Source organism: Typopeltis vanoorti, chromosome 16 (assembly GCF_054136105.1).
Source record: "Typopeltis vanoorti isolate ZY-2024b chromosome 16, IOZ_Tvanoo_1.0, whole genome shotgun sequence".
Lineage (NCBI taxonomy): Eukaryota > Metazoa > Arthropoda > Arachnida > Uropygi > Thelyphonidae > Typopeltis > Typopeltis vanoorti.
Genome location: NC_143564.1, coordinates 107464896 through 107490631, shown reverse-complemented (window position 1 = coordinate 107490631; position 25736 = coordinate 107464896). Strand labels below are relative to the sequence as shown.

Sequence of the window (25736 nt, the reverse complement as noted above, 5' to 3'; positions counted from 1 at the left end):
GTTCTTAACCATTGTCGTTTCGTACTCTTCTGATCTTCTAAATTTCTCATACTCCCCCCCCCCTACACACTCCACTCACCAGAATGTTTTTAGGTATTTTACTAATAACAAAAAAATGTCTAAAACTATCAATTATAGGAAACGATTTTTAAACAAAAAATCATGTAAAGCACACAAAAAATTAAAATAGTTCATTACAACCATTTTTTAATGTGACTTTCACCCATGAAAGATTGCAATAGAAATATATAGTATTTGTTCTCCGGGTGGACTGTGGTTATGTATAAAACAAACTGGAAACCCTGCTCTTTAGACTAAACACAGATTTTTTTTTTTTTTTTTTTTTTTCCAAAGACGTAATTTCTGGCTTTCAATAAGCGCGGAGGTGGTCTCACGCCACCGGGTGATGAAATTCATCTTCCACAAAAAGACATTCACAAATCGAGGCCGACGACGGATTCGATTTGGTGAGCGGCACATTATTCACATTACCAACCAGGCCCAGTATAGAAATAGAAAACATTAATATGAAATAAGCATTTTTTGAATAAAAAAGGCATAAGGTAAGTTTGGAAATAATTGAGAAAATTAATGAGGTAATAAATAATCACATTGACGACTTTTTATAACCCAAATGGAGTAGGAGGAACTTTTTTAGCCATAATTTTTGGTAATCAGAATTCAGTCGATTTCCAACCTTAGCCCTCACCAATAGTTGAGTTCATCTCTATCGACGATTTCTAAACGTACGGGTGAAAAGAGTATCAATTTTGTTTTTATTTTTCTTATTTCTATTAAAAAAAAAAAAAGACATCATTCCTTTAGCTCGCCCACGATACTAATGTACTAAAGATTGTAAACCTATAGTACATAGTATCGTGCATATTAATTAATACTGCAGCTAGGATAAGAAGGTTCAGATACCAAACAGGTCACTTGTTCAAGCTACGTCAGGCAAGCAATAAACAGAACGGTGGCCTCACATCAAATGATTAAATTCATCTTCCACCTGAGGATATTCACAAATATCTATGCATATGGCTTGATTCGAAGCCTTTTGAGTTGAAGAGAAGGTACGTTAACCCATCCAGTTAACTAGATGTCGACATAAGTATTACTTCCTGATAAAGTTAGTTCTATGATCGATTTTCCTGATTGCGGAGTCAAATACCAAAGTTAGTTGCAGATCAAATTATCTTTTGATCGCGTCAAAAGATAGACTAACTCAAGAACCAATTATAAAACGACCCAGAAAGGGTCTGTTTAGTGGTCTTTCTTATATAGCTTCAAGCACTTAAGTTTATACATAAAATAAATTTTAAGTATATAAAATAATAATTTACACATAATGTAGATTACAAAAGTGAACAGACTAAACTATTAAATAGTAATGGGAAGAAAGAAACGTCACTACTGAACAATAAAGTAGAATCGGCTGCACTAGAATCTAGTTAAGAAGTCCTTACTTTAATAACATAATTTGAGGCTCTTAGTTCACAAAATCCCTTTGAAAGTTCAGCAAACCGGCCAGCCAGACGACTAAAGCAATTAATAGGCATAATATACTGTCTTCATTGTTTTAGTCCCTTAGACAGCAAGTCCAAACAACGGCAATCTTTGCAAGTTACTTTAAAGTGTAACTTTCGAAGATTTATAATGTTTTTTGTACATGCTTTAACGTCGGAAATGGTGAACATGTAGCATAAAATGTTGATTTCAAAAGCATAATACAATGCAATAGAAAAGCGGATGACTGCTAAATATTGACTGACAGGTTTATACGTCACATTCTGTTCACTTATGCAAATTGGATAAGAAGCGAAGCATAAACAGGATTTTCTCTCTTGCCGCACGTGCACACTCACACAGAGAGTAGCACAATAAATAAATATCTCTTTACAATGAAAACCTAAAAAAAAAAAAAAAAAGAAAGTTTCGTTTTATTTACACAAAGAATGTGTTCATTCATTATATATATGCTAAAAATGATCAATTTTAATTCAGAATCCTTCAATTGTAATGCATAAAATTCATACGTTGGATTTTTTTTTCCCACTTGGTTAGACTATAATAAATTTAGTTTAATCCTTTATCCAAGTGTAAGCAAACAAAGTTTGCGCCTGAAGTATCTTCAGGACTTGCTTCCACCTTAGTATCACTACCTCTGGGTGTGGCTCCCACTGACGAGACCTGAATAAAGGTCGAAACCAGTCTGGGTAGTGGCCCTTCCCTTAATACATAGCATTATGCATGTCCGCAAGGAGATGTGCTTTGCATTATGGGAGATACTAAGACAAGGAGAGATGAGAGCTTGGTCCAATTTTATCACGAGTTGCCTCAGTCCTGAAGATACTTCAAGCGCAAACTTTTTACAAATTGCTTTACAAATTGGATAATATTTCAAATATTACATACTGATAAAATAATGTTGTATTTGTATAATAAACAAACGCGTTTTTTACGTCACTTCCAAGAAGTCATCGCCATAGGGAACATACAACCCACCATTATTTTTTTTTGGATCATGACGAGAATCTAATTTAATTTAAATTAAATATAAATTAAAAATATCTTTAAAATATTTTAAAATTTAGATTTTTTTGTAGCAAAGTTTCTCCGATCACAGTCTAATATCTTAATTACTACTAAATGTTTATTTAAATGCATTTAGTATTAAATGTATACTAAATACATTACTATTATAAATAAATACAGTTACTAAATGTATATTTAAATACATTTAATAACAATTAAGCTATGAGACTGTGATCGGAGAAACTTTGCTACAAAACAAATCTAAATTTTAAAATATTTTTAATACTCAGTACTAAGATGTATTAAGATAAGGGTGTCTGCAGAGCAGTTGGAAAAACGATGGAACAATGCGCCTTCGACTGGGAAATACTTGACTGATTCGTCATGACCAGAAAAATCTTCATATGGACTTTTATCAATCGAAGGCGAGTTAGCCAATCATAAACGAAGATAGCAAGGTTCTTACTCCCTCCACAAGGACAAATCATCCAGCAACAAAATTTCCGCACAAAAACAATAATAAGCGACACATGGTGTAGTGTGAATGATTCATTAAATAGTGTAATAACGGTGTATTATATGGTACCTATGGCGATGAGTCCTGGGAAGTGACGTAAAATCAATGCGTTTGTTTTAAAACTGAGCTACATGTAATACGAGATAAAAAAAAAAAAACCCTGTCGACTCCGTATAAGATCAGATAACTAGTATTCAATGGAAAATCCTTGATGATAAATCTATATTAATAGATTTATTAATATAGATTTATCAGCAAAGCCACTAGGCGCGGTTAGCCTAGTGGCTTTGCGCTTCGCAACCATATGCCTGGGGAAAGTGTCCTGGGTTCAAGTTAGCCGGTCTTGGGCGTGGACAGTAGGGTTTTTTCCGCCAGGGGTTTTTCATCCAGCAAGCAGGCAAACCGGCCCGTGAACACACACGCATTACAGTCATGAACTTGCTGCGTCACTCCTTGCTGCATCCCCTAGGGGATGCAGCAAGGAGTGACGAGCCCATTAATTTCGTCGCGAACCCCTCATTAGGGGACTCTACCCGTACTAAAGGGATGGATGAGATCAATCAATAGACGCTGCATATATGCATGCAATAAATTAACATTTTAATCACTGTTGTTGTTGTTTGTGTGGCAAATGAATAAAAAAATAATACTAATAAAATAAAAAATTGATGAAAGTATGCACCAGAAATGAGATTAATTAAATGGCATACAAAATTAGATATAAAAATGAACATACCAGAAGTGAATTAAATATTCGAAGTTTAAAAGAAAGGATCAAAGAATAGAGAAAGGTGGAAAGAGCATATAAGGATGGAAAAACATTGACTACCAAGATAAGCGGATAAATATAGACCGGAAAGAAAGAGACCGACGGCAACATGCAAGGACCAGTGAAGCCTTTTTGTTTGGTCACTTGTTGGTTTGGATTACGGCCGAAGCTAATGCAAATATGTCCGTTAATAGGGTGCATTCTCAAGCTGCGGGGTTGGATGAAAAAAAACCATTACACAAAGAGAGAGATACAAAGGGTAGGGAGAAAAGTCCTTATTAGAAATAAACTTTAAAAAGGTAACTGTTATATTTCAGCATGAAATTATTCTAAATAAGAGCAAAAATTAAAAATACCTTTGTGAAGTCATAGCGCAAAATCGTATAGTTATTTCAGCAGCAGCTTAATAATTTCAGCAATAACTTAAAAATGATCAGTGAATGATAATTATGCAAAATATAATATATTTCTTTCTTAAGACGGCAAATAAATTAGCATTCGTTTTTCTGAACATTAAGTTATGCAAATTAGTAACCAGCATGCAGAAGTCGCTGAAAACGTTTTATGCAACTCAGGCTTCGCCAACTCGTTCAGAAATTTCTTATATTTTTATCATATTTGTTTATGTATTTATTCTTTTTTTAGTTTATGTTTCTATACTGCTGTTTGAAAACAAGCTGAAATTTCATCATTCATTAGTTCATATACCATTCAATCTTTCAAAATACATTCTTTTCAAAATAATAAATGCATTATTGCACTCGATAAATTTCTACGACACGTTGTGTGAGTTTTCATATCAGACAAAAACTCCCAAAAAGAAATATCATCAAATTTCTGATATGTACCCTCGAGGGAGGAGGGGATAGAGGATATTACGATAGTACTACATGAAAATGTTATATCATTACTAACTTCATAGCGACAATTCCCTCCAAACTGATCTTATCTGTGAGGACTCCAATAAATGTTAGATCTTATATTTCGCTCTTCTAAGCCACTTCTTACTATATCAATCCACTAGATCTTGGTCTTCCTCTGAGTTTTTTCTTGTCATCCTGGCGCGCGCACACACACCAAAAAATATTTGTTTTGCTAACTTTTCCAAGTTCTCTGGCGAAAACAGCGGGGCCTTGTTTAACCGGGCAGCGTCCCAGAAGATATGAAATTCTATCGTGCTTTACAATTATTTTATTTCGATTAAGCCAATAAGAATACAATTTTGTTCGCTAAAATCTTCATTTTAGAAAACAATATTGTCTTCATTTCTGTCTCATCTTCATTCATCACCATCCAATCGGATGGTGGCTATGATGGATGCCTGTGGAACGCATCATGCCTAAATGCACCACCCTTAACTGTTTCTCCTGATTATCAGCTAGGATCTTTGGTTGTAGTGCCTGGAAGAATAAACATGACAGTGTACCATATCGTAGATGGTTCTAAGAAAATAATGTGGAAAAGATGGCTGATCTGCACTTGATTACGACAGAATACCATGGAGTGGACTGAAACATCGTATGCAGACTAGGCCAGGGGTCCAACTATGGCATAAGAACTAGTGATCACGATGAAGGGGAAATTGTTCCAAAATACCTTACTCCTTATCATTAATTGGTGGAGAACTAAATGAGGACACTGACACGTTCTAGTGTGTGTGTACGTGTGCAATTTGGTTCATTTGAAATATAACAATATCTCTACGATCTTTCTACCTAGTGCATGCATAAAAAAAGTGCAAGGTTAGCCTAGTAGTTTTGTTATTATTAGCAAGCTTCGATAAATTATATAAATACAAAAATATACTAGAATTCTCCCCCCGCCCATATTTTTTAATGATACGACCCAATAAGTCAGTAGGAGTTCTATAATTTTTATTAAACAAAAATATTATTTTGTCCAGTCTTCAGCTACTCATCTACTAAATAGCTTTGATTACACTGGCCAACAAAAAAAAAAAAAAAAAAAAAAAAAATTTTTTTCTGCTGATTATGATCCGACACTTGTTTTGTTACTAATTTGGGTGCGCTGATTTCAAATATCAAACCCATTTTTATCTATCACGTCAGGTTTTTCCTCTATGGCATTTTCTTTTTGCTAATTTGTAAGTTTTTGATAGTTTCAAGGAGGCAGTACTATTTAGAGGATCAAAAAATCGATTTTTTAATATTATTTTCTGAAGGTAGGTACTTTTAAAAATCTGTTCCTAACTTTTTATCAAGAAATTCGAAAAATTCCCGAAGATATAGCCTATTATTCTAAGCGGTGCGCAGATCAGAATCGGAGCGCTCACCGCTCTCGCTTGTTAGTAAACGCATAAAAGCGTAAGAACCTGCAACGCCACGTACTGGCGCTTTGAATGCGAGAGAGGCCGATAACCGACCTAATGCATTTAGGCGATGAAAAGTAGGCGATGACAACTGCCTAAAACAAATGAATGCTATATGCGTCATAGTGGACAAAGAACGATCGAAATCAGTCAATCGTTAATCGATCGTGAAAGTATGATGAGCGCTTATAACGTTTCAATAAAGTCTCTGGTTTATTTTTTTTTTTTTGTCTTGTTAATCGCATGTTAGTCGGCAGTGAAGGAAATACATCATGTCTACTACTCGAAATTGTGTCAATAGTGTAGATTCCTTCTGCTACATTTGTGGCAGCTTTACTGTTCCCAGTCAAAGGACAAATATCACTGATTTCGTTAAGAAAGTGTACTTTGCATACTTTGACGTAAAAATTGCAGATCAGGACAAGTCATGGGCTCCAAATAAAGTGTGTAAGTCATGTGTAGAAAATTTACGACAGTGGAGCAAGGGAAAACGCCAAAAATTAGCTTTTGGCATTCCAATGATTTGGCGTGAACCGAAAAATCACGTAGATGATTTCTATTTTTGTTTAGTTCAGACTTCTGGTTATAATAGATGATTTCTATTTTTGTTTAGTTCAGACTTCTGGTTATCATAAGAAGAATAAGAAAAAAATGTGAATCCAAATCTCGACTCAGCAATTCTGCCAGTTGCTCATTCCAATGAAACAGCCGTGCCAATTTATAAAAGACTTCCTTTACTTGAGAACGAGCATGATCGGGATATGCCAGATGTTCTTGAGGAGCAAGACCCGGATGTTGATTTAGACAATGAAAATTTAATTTCTAGTTCTGGACCGCAACGTTTTACTCAAGCGGAATTGAATGACTTAGTAAGAGATTTGGGCCTATCAAAGGAATCATCGGAATTGTTAGCTTCAAGATTAAATGAAAACAACTTACTGGAGCAAGATACAAAGATAACTTTTTATCGTAGCAGGGAAAGTAATCTTGTGCAATATTTTAAACACGAGTGTGGGTTTGTTTACTGTAACAATGTGTCAGGTTTACTAACTGAAATGAGTGTTGTACAATATCATCCAAATGAGTGGCGTTTATTTATCGACAGTTCAAGCAGAAGTCTCAAGTGTGTCTTACTACACCATGGGAATGTATATGGCTCAATTCCTATTGGCTATGCAGTCCACTTAAAGGAAACATATTAGGACATTAAAAAGGTTCTGAAGTTATTAAAATATACAGACCATAACTGGATCATCTGTGTGGATCTTAAAATGGTGAACTTTTTACTTGGCTTTCAAAGAGGATATACAAAGTTTCCGTGTTTTCTATGCTTCTGTGATAGTCGAGCTAGAAACCAACACTGGAGTCAGAAACATTGGCCTCTTAGAATATCCTTAAATGTTGGAGAACAGAATGTTATAAATCAACCTTTAATCGACAGAGAAAAAAATCAGTTTTCCACCTCTACACATCAAACTAGGTCTTATGAAGCAGTATGTTAAAGCTTTAGATTTACAAGGTGACTGTTTCCAATACATATGTGAAAAATTTCCAACTTAGTTATGAAAAAATTAAAGCTGGTGTATTCGATGGACCGCAAATTAGAACTTTAATGAGAGACCCAAATTTCATCAACTCTATGAACGAAATTGAGAAAGAGGCCTGGACTTCATTTACGATGGTTGTGAATAATTTTCTTGGAAACAAAAAAGCGTGCAATTACAAAGATCTAGTGGAAACAATGCTTGAAAATTTCCAGCGCCTAGGTTGCAACATGAGCATAAAGCTTCATTTCCTATGCAGTCATCTTGATAGATTTCCCGAGAATTTAGGTGCTGTAAGCGATGAACAAGGCGAAAGATTTCATCAAGACTTAAAAACTATGGAAGATCGGTACCAAGGAAGATGGGATTCTCACATGATGGCCGACTACTGTTGGAGTATTCAAAGGGATTGCCAAAACAGAACACAGCAGAAATTGCTACAAACAAAAATTTATTCCCTGAAACTCATGTGTAAGTAAAATTGTTATTTTTTTTATAAATATTCTTGTAATTTTTAATGAATATTGTTAAGTAGTTATGAATCTAATTATCGGCCTCTCTCGTATTCAAAGCGCAGTACGTACCGTTGCAGGTTCTTACGCATTTATTCGTTTCCTAACAAGCGAGAGCGGTGAGCGCTCCGATTCTGATCTGCGCACCGCTTAGAATATTAGGCTATATCTTCGGGAATTTTTCGAATTTCTTGATAAAAAGTTAGGAACAGATGTTTAAAAGTACATACTTTCAGAAAATAATATTAAAAAATCGATTTTTTTGATCCTCTAAATAGTACTGCCTCCTTAAAACTATCAAAAACTTATAAATTAGCAAAAAGAAAATGCCATAGAGGAAAAACCTGACGTGATAGAGAAAAATGGGTTTGATATTTGAAATCAGCGCACCCAAATTAGTAAAAAACAAGTCTCATATAAAAATCAGCAAAAATTGTGTTGGCCTGTGTTATTACTATTAATTATTATTCTGATGTCTATACGAAATTTCATCAAGAATCCAAAACTAACTTAACTCTGGGAGATACTTCTCTACATCAGAGTAATTAAGTCATCACTAATATTATCTTCAAAGATCCTAAAATCCGAGTAATAAAATTTATGGTAGTGATGTCAAGAAACAGATAATAAAAATCAGTGCTACTCCTTCATTTTATTACTATTTTTTTGATTAACCCTAACTTTTTTTTTTCAGAGTTTTACATGCTTCCACCAACGTCATGATGAAATGATATTTGGTAGCAAAGTAAATACAACATTCACTCAATCACCGAGGCTAATATGTATGATAATATGCTTTGCATAAGCAAAAACATTCCATTCACTTCGGGATGGACAAAATGTGATGTAAGCTTACAATACCTAAGAGAAAGGTTAGATAGATGAAAGGGAGAAATTTTCTAGTTTCATCAAGACCTGATCCTGGACTATTCTTCCGACAATATATCGCGCTTGTGTATAAGCAGTTCTTCCTATTGTCCTTATACCAGTGATTTTCAACCTTTTTCATAATATGGCACACCTAGACTAATTATTAAAATTCTGAGGCACACTAAAAATATATTCTTTTAATTTTTTTGACGATCTGGCAAAAATAGACATACTTTTGATTCATTTACACACGCAAGATATTAATAATAGTAATTATTCTTTTTGCTCCAAAAATTTAAACTATATTTTTGACATTTTGAGTAAGAAAAACAATACTCAAAATTATTTTAAAAAATTTTAGATTTTTTCAAATGAATATATAATATGTTAAAGGAATACTATTGAATAAAATTAACTGAATGAAAAAATTAAATAAATAAAAGAACTCTTACCAGTCACCTTAAAAATAAGAGAATTAAATGAAGTTATTTGTGAACACACTTAACCAAAGATTAAAGCTAATTAACACACAATTTTAAACCGATTCACCAACCATAAGTTTCGTAAAATATAAATAAGGGAGCTTCAGGTGCGGATGGAAGACCGGACATTATTTATTACGACATTATTTCTTTCAATTAATTTGTTTTCACAAATCTCGCGGCACACCTGAAGACTTCTCGCGTCACACCGGTTGAAAATCGCTGTCTTATACACACCTTCTAAAATTCTATACGTTGGTTAGAATACAAGTTAAGGGATTGTGCCAACCAGGATGTAATTAAACTAAATTTCATCCTCTATGAACCATTGCAGAATCATTTTGGTTGGATCAAATGGAACCGTCATGTGTGAAGATTTCCTCTAGTCTGTCAAGCGTTGTACATATGTTTGTAGCTTACTTATAATTTTTTCTTTCAGCAGTAAGTATATCTTGGGGCCCGATTGAACCAAAGAGACAATTGCACATTAACAGGAAGTTGGATTTTTCAGGCATTACAATTATGTCTTCGCTAGATGTTGAAAATTTGTGCTCCTAGAACCAAAGTAAGCGATGTTTCCTACTACTACTACGGAGAGGGGGAGTATAGGGAAGAGAGGACGCAACAGGTACACATGCGATTTTTCCTGCTTACGCGATTTTTTCCCACTATTCTCGCTCTTCTGAATTTCAGCTGCTAGCGATAACGCTGACTTGTAATGCCGCTCTTCTATTTGCGGAGGCCATGCGCACTTGTCATCCACTTTCGGCCCAAAGTATTCAGAATATTGCAGATTTCCCTCTCGTTTGCTGTTGTGCAACATTTAAGACACTGTCCTGATTGGCGTGTCCGTTAGAAAAGCGGTTGCCTTGACACTCAACAGTTGAGGCCTCTCCGGAAGTCATTATCCCCTGTTCTTCCCATGCTGTTCGTGTTACGGATTGTATATGTGCATTTTATTTAATTTAATCAATTTATATTTATGTACTGTTTTATCCACTGATTGATGTGTGATGTACGAATTATCAAATTAATACACTAATTTTAGAGGGGTCACCACATACCTAATATACTGTATACTATACAATATATTAGGTTATAATTCAGTTACGGTTCCTATACAGTGTATAGGAACCATAACTGAAAAAAAAAAAAAAAAAAAAAAAAAGACACTAAAATCTGAAACGTGACATTCAGCAGTCATTAAGCCGATCACTTCGCGTAATTTTTTCCGTCGGCAAGAAGGTGTCACTACGGAAAAATCCGCGTGGTTTTTAAAAGCAAAACCGAAATGTTCGTTAACACATTTCAAACAGAAATCAGAAAAAATAATTTTGGTTGTATTCAGAGCACGGATGTAATCGACTGAATCATGTCCACCTCTGTTGCGCATGCAGAAGGAGATAAACCATTTGTGTGAAGGATGTTCGTATTTCATGGACTGGACTTGCTGAAATTTCTACAATTCTAAATGACCTATTATTATCTCAGAATACCATACTTCTAACCAGAAGGTGAACCATCCATCTTAAGAGCATAAAAGTGTACTTAACCGTCTGATCAGATTTAGCTGTCAATAGTTCGAAGAACATAGTCGTAAAATCGATCATTTGAAAAGAAGGATTCGCATCAACTCAGCTGATCATCTATGAGAGAGACAATCAAAAGTGGTTGCAGCCTGGGGAAGAACCCACTATTCGGACTGCTTAAGAATTTACATACCGTAGATTCTAATCTTCTGTCTCGTGTTTTCTCCATATCATTTCGTATAGTATCCCCCAGACTATCAAATGAAGGTATTAAAATATCCGATTTTAGTTTATATCAAAAACCAGCATTAATATGAGGGAGACTAATTTCCGTGACAAATTTTAAATATGAAATAAGTTTTAATTGCATTGTTTTAATCTGCACATGAATTTATTCAGTAAGCTGCAATCTAGTTCGTTTCAGCTTCAATGAACAGAAATTAGCCTTACGTAATTTTCTGCGTCGGGAAAAAGCTGTAGCTGCGGAAAAATCGCAGAGTTATTTTTATTTTTAAAGCAAAACCGAAATTGTTTATTCCTTTCTAAAACTCCCCATACCTCGCTGCAGAGGGAGAAAATTTCGAGATTTGCTTTCGGATCGCATTAAGAACCAGTCTAGACACATTACTATAACAATAGCTTCAAATTATTCATGTTAATTTCAATTCTTGCCATAATACCTAAACTTTGTTATCAAAATAAAAATAATGAAAGAGTTCGGGGGGAGGGAGAATCGCCAGTAGCCAGTGAAATAATTACTAACAGAATGAACACGTGTTGAACGTGTTCATTCTGTTAGTAATTATTTCACTAATATTACTATTAACTGTACGTTCAGTAAGAGAAGGGAAAAATCTAGACATACAGTATAATCGTGACTCGTGTAGTATGTATGCATTATCAAAATACTGTGTGTGTGTGTGTGTGTGTGTGTGTACTGTCTGAGCAGCTACTATCATAGACTTATTTATTTGTAGATATCTTCACCTTCCTACAGATAACATTCGAGTAATATTAGGACATTATTCAAATGTTAACATGTTTACAGCACTCGATTGAATTCCAAATATTGCAAGTGAATAACATGTACGATCCTTCCTAAATAACCTGATTAAAGTAGTAGTCCTCATCTAAAACGACGCTTTCAAAAAAGTAACTTAAAAAAAGAAAATCTTATAAAACGAAAGTAAATATACAATTTAATTACTACATATTTTTGTTGTTTTTTTCTTTCTTCCGAAAAACGACTAACTTAAATATAGCACGCACGAGCATACACAGCCAATGTGTGCGATAAAGCTCTTTTGATACAAATTAATCAGCCTTTGTTAACAGTCAAATATATCACGTGTTTGAATGGCCATTAATATGAAATCCCTTCGGAAGCATGGATGTTTCGCTCAACACAAAACAACTTACCTCTATGATGTCGCAGGTGGCCACAACATAGTCCGCTGGAGTACCAACTATGATGACGATAGCTGTAAACCACACAACCAAGGAGCAGATGTAACAGTAAATGCAACATGGTCGGCACAAAACTAGACGAAGCGGGGAGTACTTTAACTTCCATAGCAGTTCCTGCGTATCATAAGGACCGCCACGGTCCTACTCAACGAATTAGGTACGATGTTTGGTCATGTCATGTGCATCTCTTCAGTCGGCTTGGCGAGCCGGACAGCGTGACGAGACGGGTGGTTTCCCGTGGCTCCTTTACTGAGAATAAATGGGCTCGTCAGGCTGCACGAACCTCCCAGCTGTCGACCGAAGTAGTCACAAGCGTGCACGCCGCCTGTCCATTCCCTCCATTCGCGAACTCACCGAGTCCCAGGCGTCTCTACACACCCAAGAGGCAACGGACCAATGGCAGGCAGCGAGTACTGACGCCATCAATCAATGCAGAGTGCAGATCGCATTTCCTGGCCCTGCGTGGCTATTACTGAGGAAGGACAACAACGTAGCAAAAGGGAGTTTGTAGCCCTCGTCCTACACCATCTTAAAACGTCAACATTCTTTCTTATCTGCTGTTACGATGCCAATCAGATGTGGGGGGTAAAACACATTCACCTATTCCGACACTGCTCTGTACAGCGCACGGCACGTCAACATTTACGACCCGTCATCTCATTGAACACAGCTATCGATTTTGAATGTGACGTCTTACAGAAAGCACCGTAGGGCTTGATGCGCAGAATAGTAGTGAATCTGTAATGGTAAGCACGGGCGACAATTCCCTGCCAACATCTCTGTATACCATCGATAGCAAAGATGTATCGCACCTTGACGTTCTGGAGACGAAAGGTAAAGTACAAATAATACAAGATATATTTGTATGTAAGATAGAGAACGACTACAACAGTCCCACCTGGACGTGAACACTTTGAAAAAGTTCATACACAGTAAACAGGAGTCAGTTATTTTACTAAAATAAAGAGCCAAAAGGCTTTATTTCGGCGATGTAAAATTATTTAAATTAAGGGGATATTAAATCTCACATTATTTCAAAGCCGAATAAGAAACTCAAAGATAGAAATCAAATCAAAGAGTTTCATGCCGAATATATAGCAAACTATAAAAGTTTCAGCGGATTGTAGCGTACGCTAAAACACATGGTTCAATACTAGGGCAACTCATAGCAAAGGTGGATAAAGTTGTGATCACTATTCTTAGTATTTCCCATAATGTAAAGCACATCTCCTAGGAGATGTATGATGTTATACATTATGGTGGATGGTCACTACCCAGTTCGGTTTCGACCTTTATTGATCATTATTATTCGGCTTTGAAATAATGTGGGATTTAATATCCTCTTAATTTAAAGTCAGTTATTTTATTTTTATGCTCTTGCTATGAGACCACCCTCCAGTGTTTTCAGCAGCAACTTGAACATGGACGGATCTGCTGATGACGGTATTGTCTTAAGAGCACTGAATGATATCGACACAGGACACTGGTTATCCAATAATCTACTGGTTTTCAATTATTGGGAAATAAATTTTTCAATTGCAGATTTGAAAGAGTACTAATCTGAATGAATGCTGCATGTTCCACGAGAAACATTGGAGGGGGGGGGGGTTGATAAATGTTTTCCACCTTAATAAATGGTAATTAACATACCATTTTACACAACCACACAAAGGGTATTACAAAACTAATTTCTTGGAGAAATAAAATCTCACACGATTAAACCATAAAAATCATATTTCTTTAAACTAATCGTGATCAATTCTGGAAAAACGGAAAATTATTGCAATATAAAAAGAATACAATATTTCTTTTGAATTTATATATTATTTTTCTATGGGGAAGAATATTTGCTACATCCTATATATATTTATTTTAAATTAAACTGTTTTTTATTTTATTTTATTTCATTAACAAACACCCGGGGGGGGGGGGTAGACGGTTCTAAATACCACAATGCGCTGCTGCAACTGTGCGTAATATTTTTTCCACTGCGAAAAAAAAAAAAGATAAAGAAAAAAGTTTGATATGGATTCTTCTATTATGCTGCATGCCGTCCTAGGTCAATTGTATTTCTGGTGTCTCTGTATCTTATTACAGCATTTACACTGTGTGTGTGTACCGAAATATATACTGTATATGTGTGTGTGTGTACCGAAATATATACTGTATATGTGTGTGTGTGTGTGTGTGTGTGTGTGTGTGCGCGCGCATAATTAAAATCTTTAATTAGTCTTGAAGTATACGATCTTTTCTAGGTTTTTTTTTATACTACATCTAATATGCAAATTATATCCTCGTTCCTTTTCTCCCAAACAGTATAAATATATTCAGTGGTTCCTAGCCTTAGTCAATCTAAGCAGAAAATAAATATTTTCTACTTAGCTATGACTAAGATATGACTTTTGAGAACCGCGAAAATTCGCGATTCTCAAAAGCAAAAATTATATAAATAAATAAAATACAAATAAATTGTATCGCTTCCGACAGGTTCTACCTTTCTTTTTTATACTGTTAAAAATACATAAATAAATAAATAAAAACCCAGTAATACTATGTACATTGTTTATGAGTTTATTTTAATTTATTTTTCAAAATGAGAGACAATACTGTTTTTTTATTAAACTCTTTTGATGTTTTTTAAACTCTTGTCAATTAAAAAAAACAGCAACAAAACAAAATAATTTTGAAAAATTATTTGTAATATTTTTGTCATTTAACATTTATTTTGTTTCATTAATTTATTCATTTTTTCACCATTAGCTCTTGCAGTTGGATGATTTTGTGAACAAAATTAACAGAGGTAGGCCCAAAACTTACCAATGTCATATTAAATTAACTTGATATTTTTGTGACATCAAAGAAGTGACACAAAACGATGTTTTTCTGAAAATTTTCTGTTTTTGAAAAAAAAAAAATGAACGAGGTATAATTCAAATATTAGATGTGAGGACAGAATAACACGAAGTCAACGAAAATAAATTGGATTTTATTAAATTTCAATTATAAATGTTTGGTAGTGAAATGGTATTTGGTGAGAAAAATATTTTCATTTTAAGTATCCGTTTTTTTTTATTAAATCATTTTTAAATCGAGCAGCGGTCAATAAATATAAATTTATCATATATCTATGACAAAATAAGTATAAATAATTATTTTATTTTTCAGCTAAAGCAATCTGGAATCTTCACAGAGAAAGATTTTACGAAGACAGATATTATCATAAGTTCTAATACTAAGCTTGACATCTTTTCAAGCTCAACCATTTTCAAGGTTAAAGAATCAAGAAGGTAAGTACAGTGTGTGTGTGGGGGGGGGGGGATATGTATAGTTTGTCTACCGATTCGAATCCTAGTGGAATTCGGATTCATAGACAACTCGCTTATTGGAGACCTGAAGTGGTTTAAAAAGTTCAATGTTTAGTCTGAATAACAAGGTTTTTCGTTTTATCGAACTCTCAGGTTACCTACAGTTTATATTTAATATGTATATATTAATATAATATTGGTTAACAGCGTGAATGAGATTCACATAAAAAAAATCTGGACGTAGTTAGTCTCTGCCTCAAGTGAAGGTTTATCTTTTCCAAAGGTGTCTTACAGTGATCAGATCGAAAATGTTCTGAACGATCTAATCCCCTACATTCCCCACTTCCTTAAACCATGTCTCTACAGTCTTCGCAGCATGACATAGAGCAATATCATGTTCATAATCCATTAGGTTGTCAAGAAACTGAAACTAGGTATGCAACATAGAGTTGTTCAGAATGTTCATTACTTCGGGCACAGTACCACAGGGGATTAAAATCGTGAGAAGCATTCCCCTACATCCATGGGCGTCCGCAGAGGTGGGGGGGGGGACATGGCACTTTCCCCCAGGATCTACTTGTGAAAAAAAAAAAATTAAATAAAAATGTATTGATGTAATTATTTGCCTCTAAGCTCCCCCCCCCCCCCCAGGAAAATTTTCTGCGGACGCCCATGCCTACATCCTAACAACAACAGCCTATCAAATAAGCAGCTCGTAAAATGGAGATAACGCTTTCCGGGCAGCCGCAAACGCTGTTCAAACAAATCCACTTCACACTTGAATAGTGCTGTATGTACTGAATTTCATCATTTAATACTATAACTTGCCAAGATCTACACCACACAAGTCAAACTCGAGCATTATTTGAAGTGATGCATGGCGTGTATGACAGTCATCTCATTGAAGCTGAGGGTCCACATGTAATGTTCTGGCAGATACCCTCACAACTATCGACGCCCAGAACTCCTGGTTGAGAATGATATAGTAGTAATATATATCCCATTCATGTCCAGTCTTATATAGGAGGTTGACTACCATGATGTTCACAGAGCCTGTTCTGAGGAACGAAAAACCCGAATTTCCGGGTGAAAAAAAAAAATAAACCCCTCTACCACCGTTATGAGGCCGCTAACTCACCCTTAGTCGAAAGAGAAAGGATAAAGGTTCCTCACGTCACTGATGGAATCGAACCCCAGGTCTTTCCGACCTTCGTCTATACCGACTGAGCTACGGAGGCTCTCAGTACTATATATACGATTGATTTGCTGACAGACTTCTTTTAATAGCAATCATTGCAGTAATGATTAAAATGTTGTAATATAGAACGACACAACTACTCATGAATGCAAAGGCTATATACACGAGAATTTCAAGAATATCAATACGCTTTGCAAGATTTCATTGCTGGCTCCAACTCCATGCAACAAACTGTTACGGTGCAAAGAGCAAAAGCAACTAATACTGCATCAAGGAGTAAGTGTGCTATGATACGTAGTTGGCTACATAGCATCCTCTCTACGAACTTCAGTATTTACACAGCGCCGTCTTTCTGGAAATGTTCCGTAGTATATGCCACACCGGGTGCCTTCATGAGAGACTGCAAGTAGTATTATGATGTGGGAGGCTGCTTCACGTGGGTTAGCGTAGGCTCATTAGTGTTGTACTTCGAACTGTGAACCGATGCCTGTAGACGTACCGCAAACAATTCTGCTTTACCTGTTTTTTTTTGATGAAATTCTCTGCAAAAGTGTGTCCCTATTCGTTTCATAAAGACGTCACTCGCAAACTAGTTTCGAGAATAATGCAGGATAAGAGGGACAAAATTCTACGGTATACACCACACACACACACACACACACACACACAAATTTTGTTGATAGTGTAATCGCAAACATGCTGTAGTTATTCATTAAAGAGCTGGTGGACAAAAATCAATAACATTAATAATAATAAATAAAAAGCAGTACTGATTTTTTTTTTTCTGAGTATAAAATAGTATAACATGTTGAAAGTTCGTGAATACGTACGTGGATGTTGCAGCTTTTTTTGTTGCAATCTTGCAAAAGGTATTTACATAAATGTGCTTGCTTTCCTTCTCGTCACATTCAGCAGATATTCGGTAATCATCATCTGTGCACTCCGTCTGTCTATCGCTCTCTCTCTCTTTCCAAATCTTCCTTCGAAGCAGTTGGCAATCAGAGATTCTATATCTCTGCCATATTAAACAGAGGTCCAGAATGTGGCAGTTACAGGATAGCTGATCAACTAAACGTTTTGAAGCTGTGGATCTGCGTTTTGGAACTGAATAGCGTACACAACCCTAATTATATCCGTAGCAGAACGATCGAACAGAAAAACTTCCTGGCTTTTGCTTATCCATTTATAGAGTAACAGGCGGGCTTTGTAACTTTTTAAGTTCCCAACATCTCACTGATGCTATTGTTACATGTTAAACGTTGCCTGCTTTTTCAGCGCGCCTTGAGTTAACCAATTTGCCACTACCAATGGATTCATTTTCTCGCTTCCACAACGGTAACGTAAAAAGAACGGTAAAGCGTTATGCACATATTTTACTGTCGAGGCTTTTTTCCTCGATCTAGTGTACAGTTATCAATTTCTGTCCATACTGTGCACGGATTTGGTCACCTGGTTTTCAAGAAGATGAAGATGTATTGGAAAAGGTTCAGAGACGGTGGATTAAGGTGGTTTCTGGTCTCTGAAATGTTGAGTATGAAAGATTGACAAAATGCAATTTGCAGAAATTAGTGGATAGAAGGAGGAAAGGGAATATGATTGAAACATAAGCTGTTAAGAGATCATTAACAGATTAATTTCGGGGAGGTTTTGCATAGAATGGGTGAAGGTAGGGAGAGAACAAGAGGTCATCCCTGGAAGTAGTATAAGGAGAGTGCGAGCAAGGCAGTGAGCAGCAAATTTTTTGCACGCAGAGTAGTGAGTAATTGGAATGCATTGCCTGAGGTGTGGTGAGCCCAGAGACAGTGAACATATTTAAGGAGCAGTATGATAAACTGTGTGTGTGTAACAGTAGATCTACCGCGATGAGTCTTTGACCCTATGGAGGTTTTTATAACAATAATAATAATCTTATGGAATCATTAGTAACATACGGTTTCCTGAACGCTGCAGGTGTAGAAAATTCTTTCGCACACATTTAACATGTTAATTCCACATAAAATAATGAGGTAACAATAGATCAATATAAGTAAATAAAAGTAAAAATATTACGTTCTCTTGTATAATCATGCGTAAGTCTCCAAATAATGATAATTTCGAGGATTTTTTAATATTTTAAGCTACAATTTACAGTTGCCAAAAAATTAAAAAAAAATAACTTTTTGACTATCTGTTTTAATACTGCCTCAATTTACGAATATTAAAATTTAAATACAGATTTATTTAAAATAATAGTTTGTGTGTGTGTGCGCGCGCGTGAGCGTGTGTGCATTTAAAATTTTGTGGTTTGCATAAACATCACTTGAAAGTTTGGTGCTTCAGTTCATAGCCAGACTGCATGGATAAAGTTATAAGATCATTAATTCTACATAGGCTTGATTCAATTTGCGGTAACCCATTTTCAAAAACGGAGTAACTTAATAACCCTCCACTCCTAAGGACAACGTAAGATAGGCCGCTACATGAAACGAAGGAAGAGATCCAATTAGCTAACTTCTCGCTATTTCTATATACAGTTAAACTTTTATTTATTTACTAGAGGGGCTACTCCCCACTGGCACCTACGGCCTCCAACCCCCCCCCCCCCGTGTTCCGGACTGGTAGGTCGGGGTTCACCTTGAATTCTGATGATTCGAAGTTTGAAGACTCGAAAGAGGGATTCCGTCCCCCTGGCGCCTACAACGTCCAACCCCCCCCCCCCCCCCGAGTTCCGGACTAGTAGGCCGGTTCTACTTGAATTCTGATGACTCGAATTTTGAAGACTCGACACTCAGGGTAGCCCCTGAGTTTCAAAATGTTTCAAATAACTTGACAAAAAACGTGACACAAAAACGTTTCATAAAAGGCTTATCATTTTATATCTATAGGGTAGATTTATTTTGGAGTTAAGTTAAAAAGTGGCTATGAACGTAAGTTCAAAGCTTGAATGGTTTATACAGAACTGAAAACATGCGAGAGAAGCTGAGATAGCGAATGAAAAACATTTCTATCGATATAGGTGGTGCGACGTCAACTTTAGTTAATTTCATGCGAATTAAATCTGCATACTAATTTTGTGGGTTTTCGTATATCCGGCTAAGTATTTCTCTCATTTCATTTTCGCCCTCTTCAAGAAATGAAAATAATATTGAAAACGTTCAGTTTACATACGCTTCATGATAACAAAGACATCAATAGGAATGTATCAATTCATAGCCATTCATACTTTAAAAAAGTAAAAAATAATAAATAAACAAATTTTTCAAAAATAATTCAATTTAAAATGACCTCGAAAATTCCGCATTTATATATTATTATAAGAATGTAGTATTAACTGTACGAAGTGGGGGGGAAGTATTATTATGGCTAGGTTTATTATTATTGAAATAACAGTATTATGATAATCAGTATTAATTCTATTCATGTCCTGTACCAGAATTATATACAAGATATATGCCAGTTCTTAAGGGAATAGACATGTCACATTTATAGCTACATCAAATGACGGCCTGAGTGGCCGATTAGGCGTGTTCACTCTCAGACCATTAATAGGTAATTCATTCGAATGCTGCTGTGGGTAAGAATGCTTGTAATGACTTTAACTGGGAGAATTTCTCATACTATCACCTCAAAATAAGACCCTGAAATCTTCAGCTGAAAAGCTCTTATCGTGGATAAGAGCTTTTCATCGTTGATACCGACTGAAAAAAAAAAAAATACAGTTCGCTTTTTTTTTTTTTCCCTCATTCATTCCAGATGTTATTTCTCTCTCGAACAATTATTAAAACTACTCCTAAATCAGCGCAATGCGCAATAAAATACTGTTCACCATTTAAAATCTAACTAAAAAAATCTGAATTCTGTCAGTGAGAGAGATTCGGCAAATCGATGATCCCTCTCCTAATGCATTCACTCTCAATTGTACCAATAGTTTGTTTTCTATAGGTATTTCCACGGTAAACTCCGTTGACATTCATAATCCCGCCAATTTCCGCGAAGCCTGTTAAAACACAAATAGCAAGTAGTCAACAATCAACACGCAGTCTAATTTCAGTCTCTGAATCAAGTTTTACTTTTATCTTCTTTCGTCCTATACCTCATCGTGTAGGAAATGAGTTGTTCGATTCTTTTATTTTTATTAAAAATCAAACGATCCTAAAAGGACTGAAGCATATCAGACAAGCATTACTGTTAGTAATATAAACATGAGCATTATTACAGCGCATTATAAATGAACATTATCAGAGACTATTCTAAAAACTATTTTAGTATATATTATTAGTACATATTATTCGAAAGCTATTTTATTCTTTTATTTGAGATTTTTACTTTAAGACATGAAAACTATGTTTTACTTGTAATTACTTCTCCAATGTATTTATATGTCCCAAATCACAATCAAAATTACACAATGTACCAAATACTAACACATTTCCATTGAAACAAGCGGTGATATGAGAGAGAGAGAGAGAGAGAAACTTCAGTTTTTTTCTCTCTCTCTCTCTCTCAACATTAAGCTACTTATAACGCATCCTTAATATTACCTTAATATCGAGGATTTTTTCTACATTTAACCGCTACCGTATCGAGGATTAAGGTGGTTAACCTTATCCCTCCCGGTGTGTCCTATGTCTGTAGATGCGTGTGTTCAAGGGCCGGTTCGCCTGTTGTAGGGGACAAAAAACCCAACTTTCCGGGTGAAACTCCTCCCTACCTCCGTATGAGACCAGCTAACTCACCTTTAGTAGAAAGAGACTTGATAAAGGTTCCTCACGTCACTGACGGGAATCGAACTCAGGTCTTTCCGACCAAAAAAGCTTCCTCTATACTAACTGAGCTATAGAGGCTCTCTCACCCACCCATATATACATATTTCCCCTATTTTTTCCGGGCTACGAAAGGTTCAAATCTATAGTACACTAGTAAAGTGGGTGGGCGAAGATATGTATTTTATTTTATTTTACTTTTTTAAAAATATTTTTATTTATTTACACAATTCTGAAACCCTGCTCTCGAGACCATACTTGGGACTTTTGGAGTGGCAGTCTCACGAAGGGCGAGAATTCATGTACTACCTAACCATATTAACAAAACATCCATGACCACGGTGGAATTCGAACCCGCAGCTTGTTGGTCAGAGAGCTGGTACGGTATAGTCTTCTCAACCAAGCGAATAAATTATTTATTATTTATAAATAACTTATTTATAAATAAATAAGTGGTACCTGATTTTATCTAGCTAAAGTGTATTTGGCAGCAGAAGATCATATTTTATATTCCTAATTTTGTGACTCAGAAGTTTGAGCATGCATACTGAAGCCCATGTTTTTGTTAGGAAGTAGACAACCCCACCTTACTTGCAGATAATCCATAACGATTATGTTAATGAGGTTATACTAACGTAGAGAGATATGTCAGTCTAAAGCGGTGTTTCTCCAATTACCATGACGACAGCCAGTAGATAGCGTACAACAACGGCCGTCCCCCTTAATGGATACTTTCGTTCTGATAGGCTAGCAAAAACGACAATATCAGCACAATGGCAACTATGAACCACGTAATGATCAAAAGCACAAAACATTTTGCAGAAAAATACTGATGTGGTAATAAAACTTAAACCTAGAGTTTTTTTTTCTTCTTCTAGTAATCTCCAAGTTAATGGAAGGAATAATCCCTTTTTTTTACATGTTATAATTAGGCAATTAACAAAAAGGAATTAATTTCTCCTAATTTCCAAGCCAATGTTACAGAAAAAAACAGTCCGGCTTCCTGAAAGAAATTCTTAAGAGTAAGCACGAAATCAAGACAAATATCTAATTCATTTGAAGCACACTAATTATCACACCTCGGTGACTTATTCTCAGGGAACTTTTATAGATGAATTTCACAGCACAACTGTTGACGCTCGACCGTTTTTATAACATAAGCAGAAATATCACAGAATACTATCCACGCTTCTTAAATAAGGATACTATAATTATTTCATATATTATAATAATATATATAATTATATAAGGCTTATCTTGAATAAGATAATCAATCACTTTAGGAAGAATCTCATACTCCCCTCCTCCTTATGAGAACAACAGAAGCCCATTAGTATATAGTGAGACAAGTTTTTAGCTTAATACGTGTAATCCAGTAAGGTATAACGGTAGCATATTTCGAATTGCGCTGCCAACTTAACGGAAACATTTATAGCACCAGGTGAATTTGTGCCTGGAAAGATAAAGTTTTCTGAAAGGATGAGATACTTTACGATTCACAAAGAAATGAACTTGAAGAAGATCGGAATAACATCCTGAGATTTTTAGAATGCAAATATATATTTCATTTTCAAAACTAGTTTAAGGATGTTTACAAATTACTGCCGTTGGCGTCGAGATGGTGATCGACTGCTAAAACTAAGACGACATTAATCATCAACTTCAATAACAGATACTAGCAAATGACCATAAAATAGAAAAAAAATAAAATAAAATAAAAAACACAGAGAGAGAAATGTCCATAATAATAATAATATAGCAATACCTTGCTTCCCCTTTCACTTTACAAGCCATTTTCACTCATTTAATGATTGAAAATGTTGAGTGGGGATGTAACTGTAATTCATAGAAACAATGTGAGCACGCATGACGGCGTTTATAGATTATCGTGTACAGATTTTAACTGAAGGTGAGTTAGAATGTCTCATGCAAAAATAGCATGTTTTTTTTTTTTTTCCCCTACCAGAGAACTCAGTTTTTCATCATGCAAAATAAGCAAGTCGGACAGAAGAATATATGCAATTAAAAGACCTAATGTACTGGCTTCATAGCCTCAGTTGCTTCGGCCGTAATTCAAAACAAGCCAAGAGATATGTGTGTTTAAGACCAAAGCAACTAAAACTAAGGTGAAACTGAAAGCATGCGCTTTCGGGTAGACTTGTCTTTCAGTTTCAAATTTCAAATCTGACCCTTGACAATCTGGCAAGGGTCAGATTTGAAACTTACTGTGGAATATATAGATTCAGCTTCAAATGAGGAACTTATGTTACTTGCATCCTAGATTTGTCGTTTCTGACTACGTTATGAAGGCTCTCTCTCACACACACAAGAGAGAGGCTTAAGTATTGATATTTATCACACCTCAGTACAATAAGATTACACAAAATGGATCCTGACAGAGCTTGAATGAGGGACGATTCTATGCACTTATATAATGACGTATTTATCACGGCATTTGAAGCTTATCGCACCACAGTACTGTGCACACATATAAATCATTTACCTGTTTCCAACATCCTAGCAAATGAAAGACTGTAGCATTTTTTGACATTCATGAACTCCTATAAATTCATTTCTAAGTGGATTTTTTGAAGGATGCAAGAATAATGGTTTGTTTGTTTTTTTAAATTCAAGTTAACCTTGAGTTCAACTATTTAGCTGTATGCTATTAACGATAAAATCATTACAACATCAGATTCCACGAAAATGTACTAAATTGGTGGATTCAGTTGAAGCGATCTGTTTACATTGAGGAAACATTTCATAAGCAAAAGAGGACGACAATAGTGTCACCAGAGTTTTTCTGCATAGTATCGAGATCCTATTGCGAAATAAGAAAGAAAATAATAAAACAGTTACGGTACATGCTACCAACTAAATTAATGTCTGCAGTAGAACTTTCGTATTTTCACAACCAAGCGCGAAGTCTAAATATTTCTGCAATTTTAATGTGCTGGCGACATCGCTGAGTGCGGAGAACCAAAGTCCTCCTCTACCTTCTAGAACTAATGGAATAATCTTTAACTCATATTCCAATAAAATTAGATCCGAAAAAATCATCTTAGAAACCTCTAAATTCGGAAATTTTAAACGAGCTCCCGGTGGGTGTATTAACGTAGAGAGTTCTAATTCTGTGCCTCTTTAATATGTTAATTTAATGAAATATTTAATTACACACCAATATTAACATATTGAACCCAATATTGGTATCTTCTACAACAACATTATTTGCCAGCCATAAATATCAGAATCATACAAGTGCACCGATGCCAAATTTCTATGACTGACTTTCGAAGTTCTGAGACTGACTGATCGATGTATTGAAAACACCCACTCTTGGCATGTTTCCAGTAAAAATGCTCGTGTTGACCCACGCTGCAGCTATTCAATAATTTGTCATAGTGAAATACTTAAGCTATTCTTAGAATCAGAAGAGTAAAAAAATAAATTAATAAAATAAAGCGGATTTGGCAAATCGTGAAAAAAAAAGCATAATTTTACATTCCTATTTACATTAGAAACATTTATTATTATTCTCTTCCAAGACGACCAATAACTGAGCACTCACGCTCAATGCCACTGATGAAAGACGAACCCCTTTCGGTTAATCAAAGCCCATGCAAGGATTTCTAAATCTGACTCAGCAACTGGTTGACGAAGAGAAGAAATTCATTGTTCGTAGGGAGAAATAAAGTGCTTGATTATTTCATGGTGTTGAAGTGTAGAGCAAGTCATAATACAAAACTCCTATTAAATTGAAGCGGTATTTACTTCCCATGCGTTTCTAGTTTGTGGTACTATTAGAAATCGTTCGATTGATGCAATGATTACCAGGCATGAAGGGGGGGGGGGAGGGGGAGTATGAATAAAAGTAGCATGCTGTTTTGAAAACATAATCAATTATAATAAAAAAAAATAGTAAGGAAATAATCAGAAA

General features: G+C 35.4%; 1 protein-coding gene across 1 annotated transcript in view; it reads right to left on the bottom strand.

Annotated features, from left to right (window-relative positions):
* The window catches only part of LOC150098250 (semaphorin-2A-like), a 667728-nt gene extending 644135 nt beyond the window's left edge, over positions 1-23593 (bottom strand). The window contains exon 1 of the mRNA XM_090406288.1: positions 23565-23593. Coding sequence (XP_090262414.1) covers positions 23565-23593 — 29 coding nt within the window. The remainder of the gene's footprint in view (positions 1-23564) is intronic.
* Between the last annotated feature and the right edge of the window lie 2143 nt (positions 23594-25736).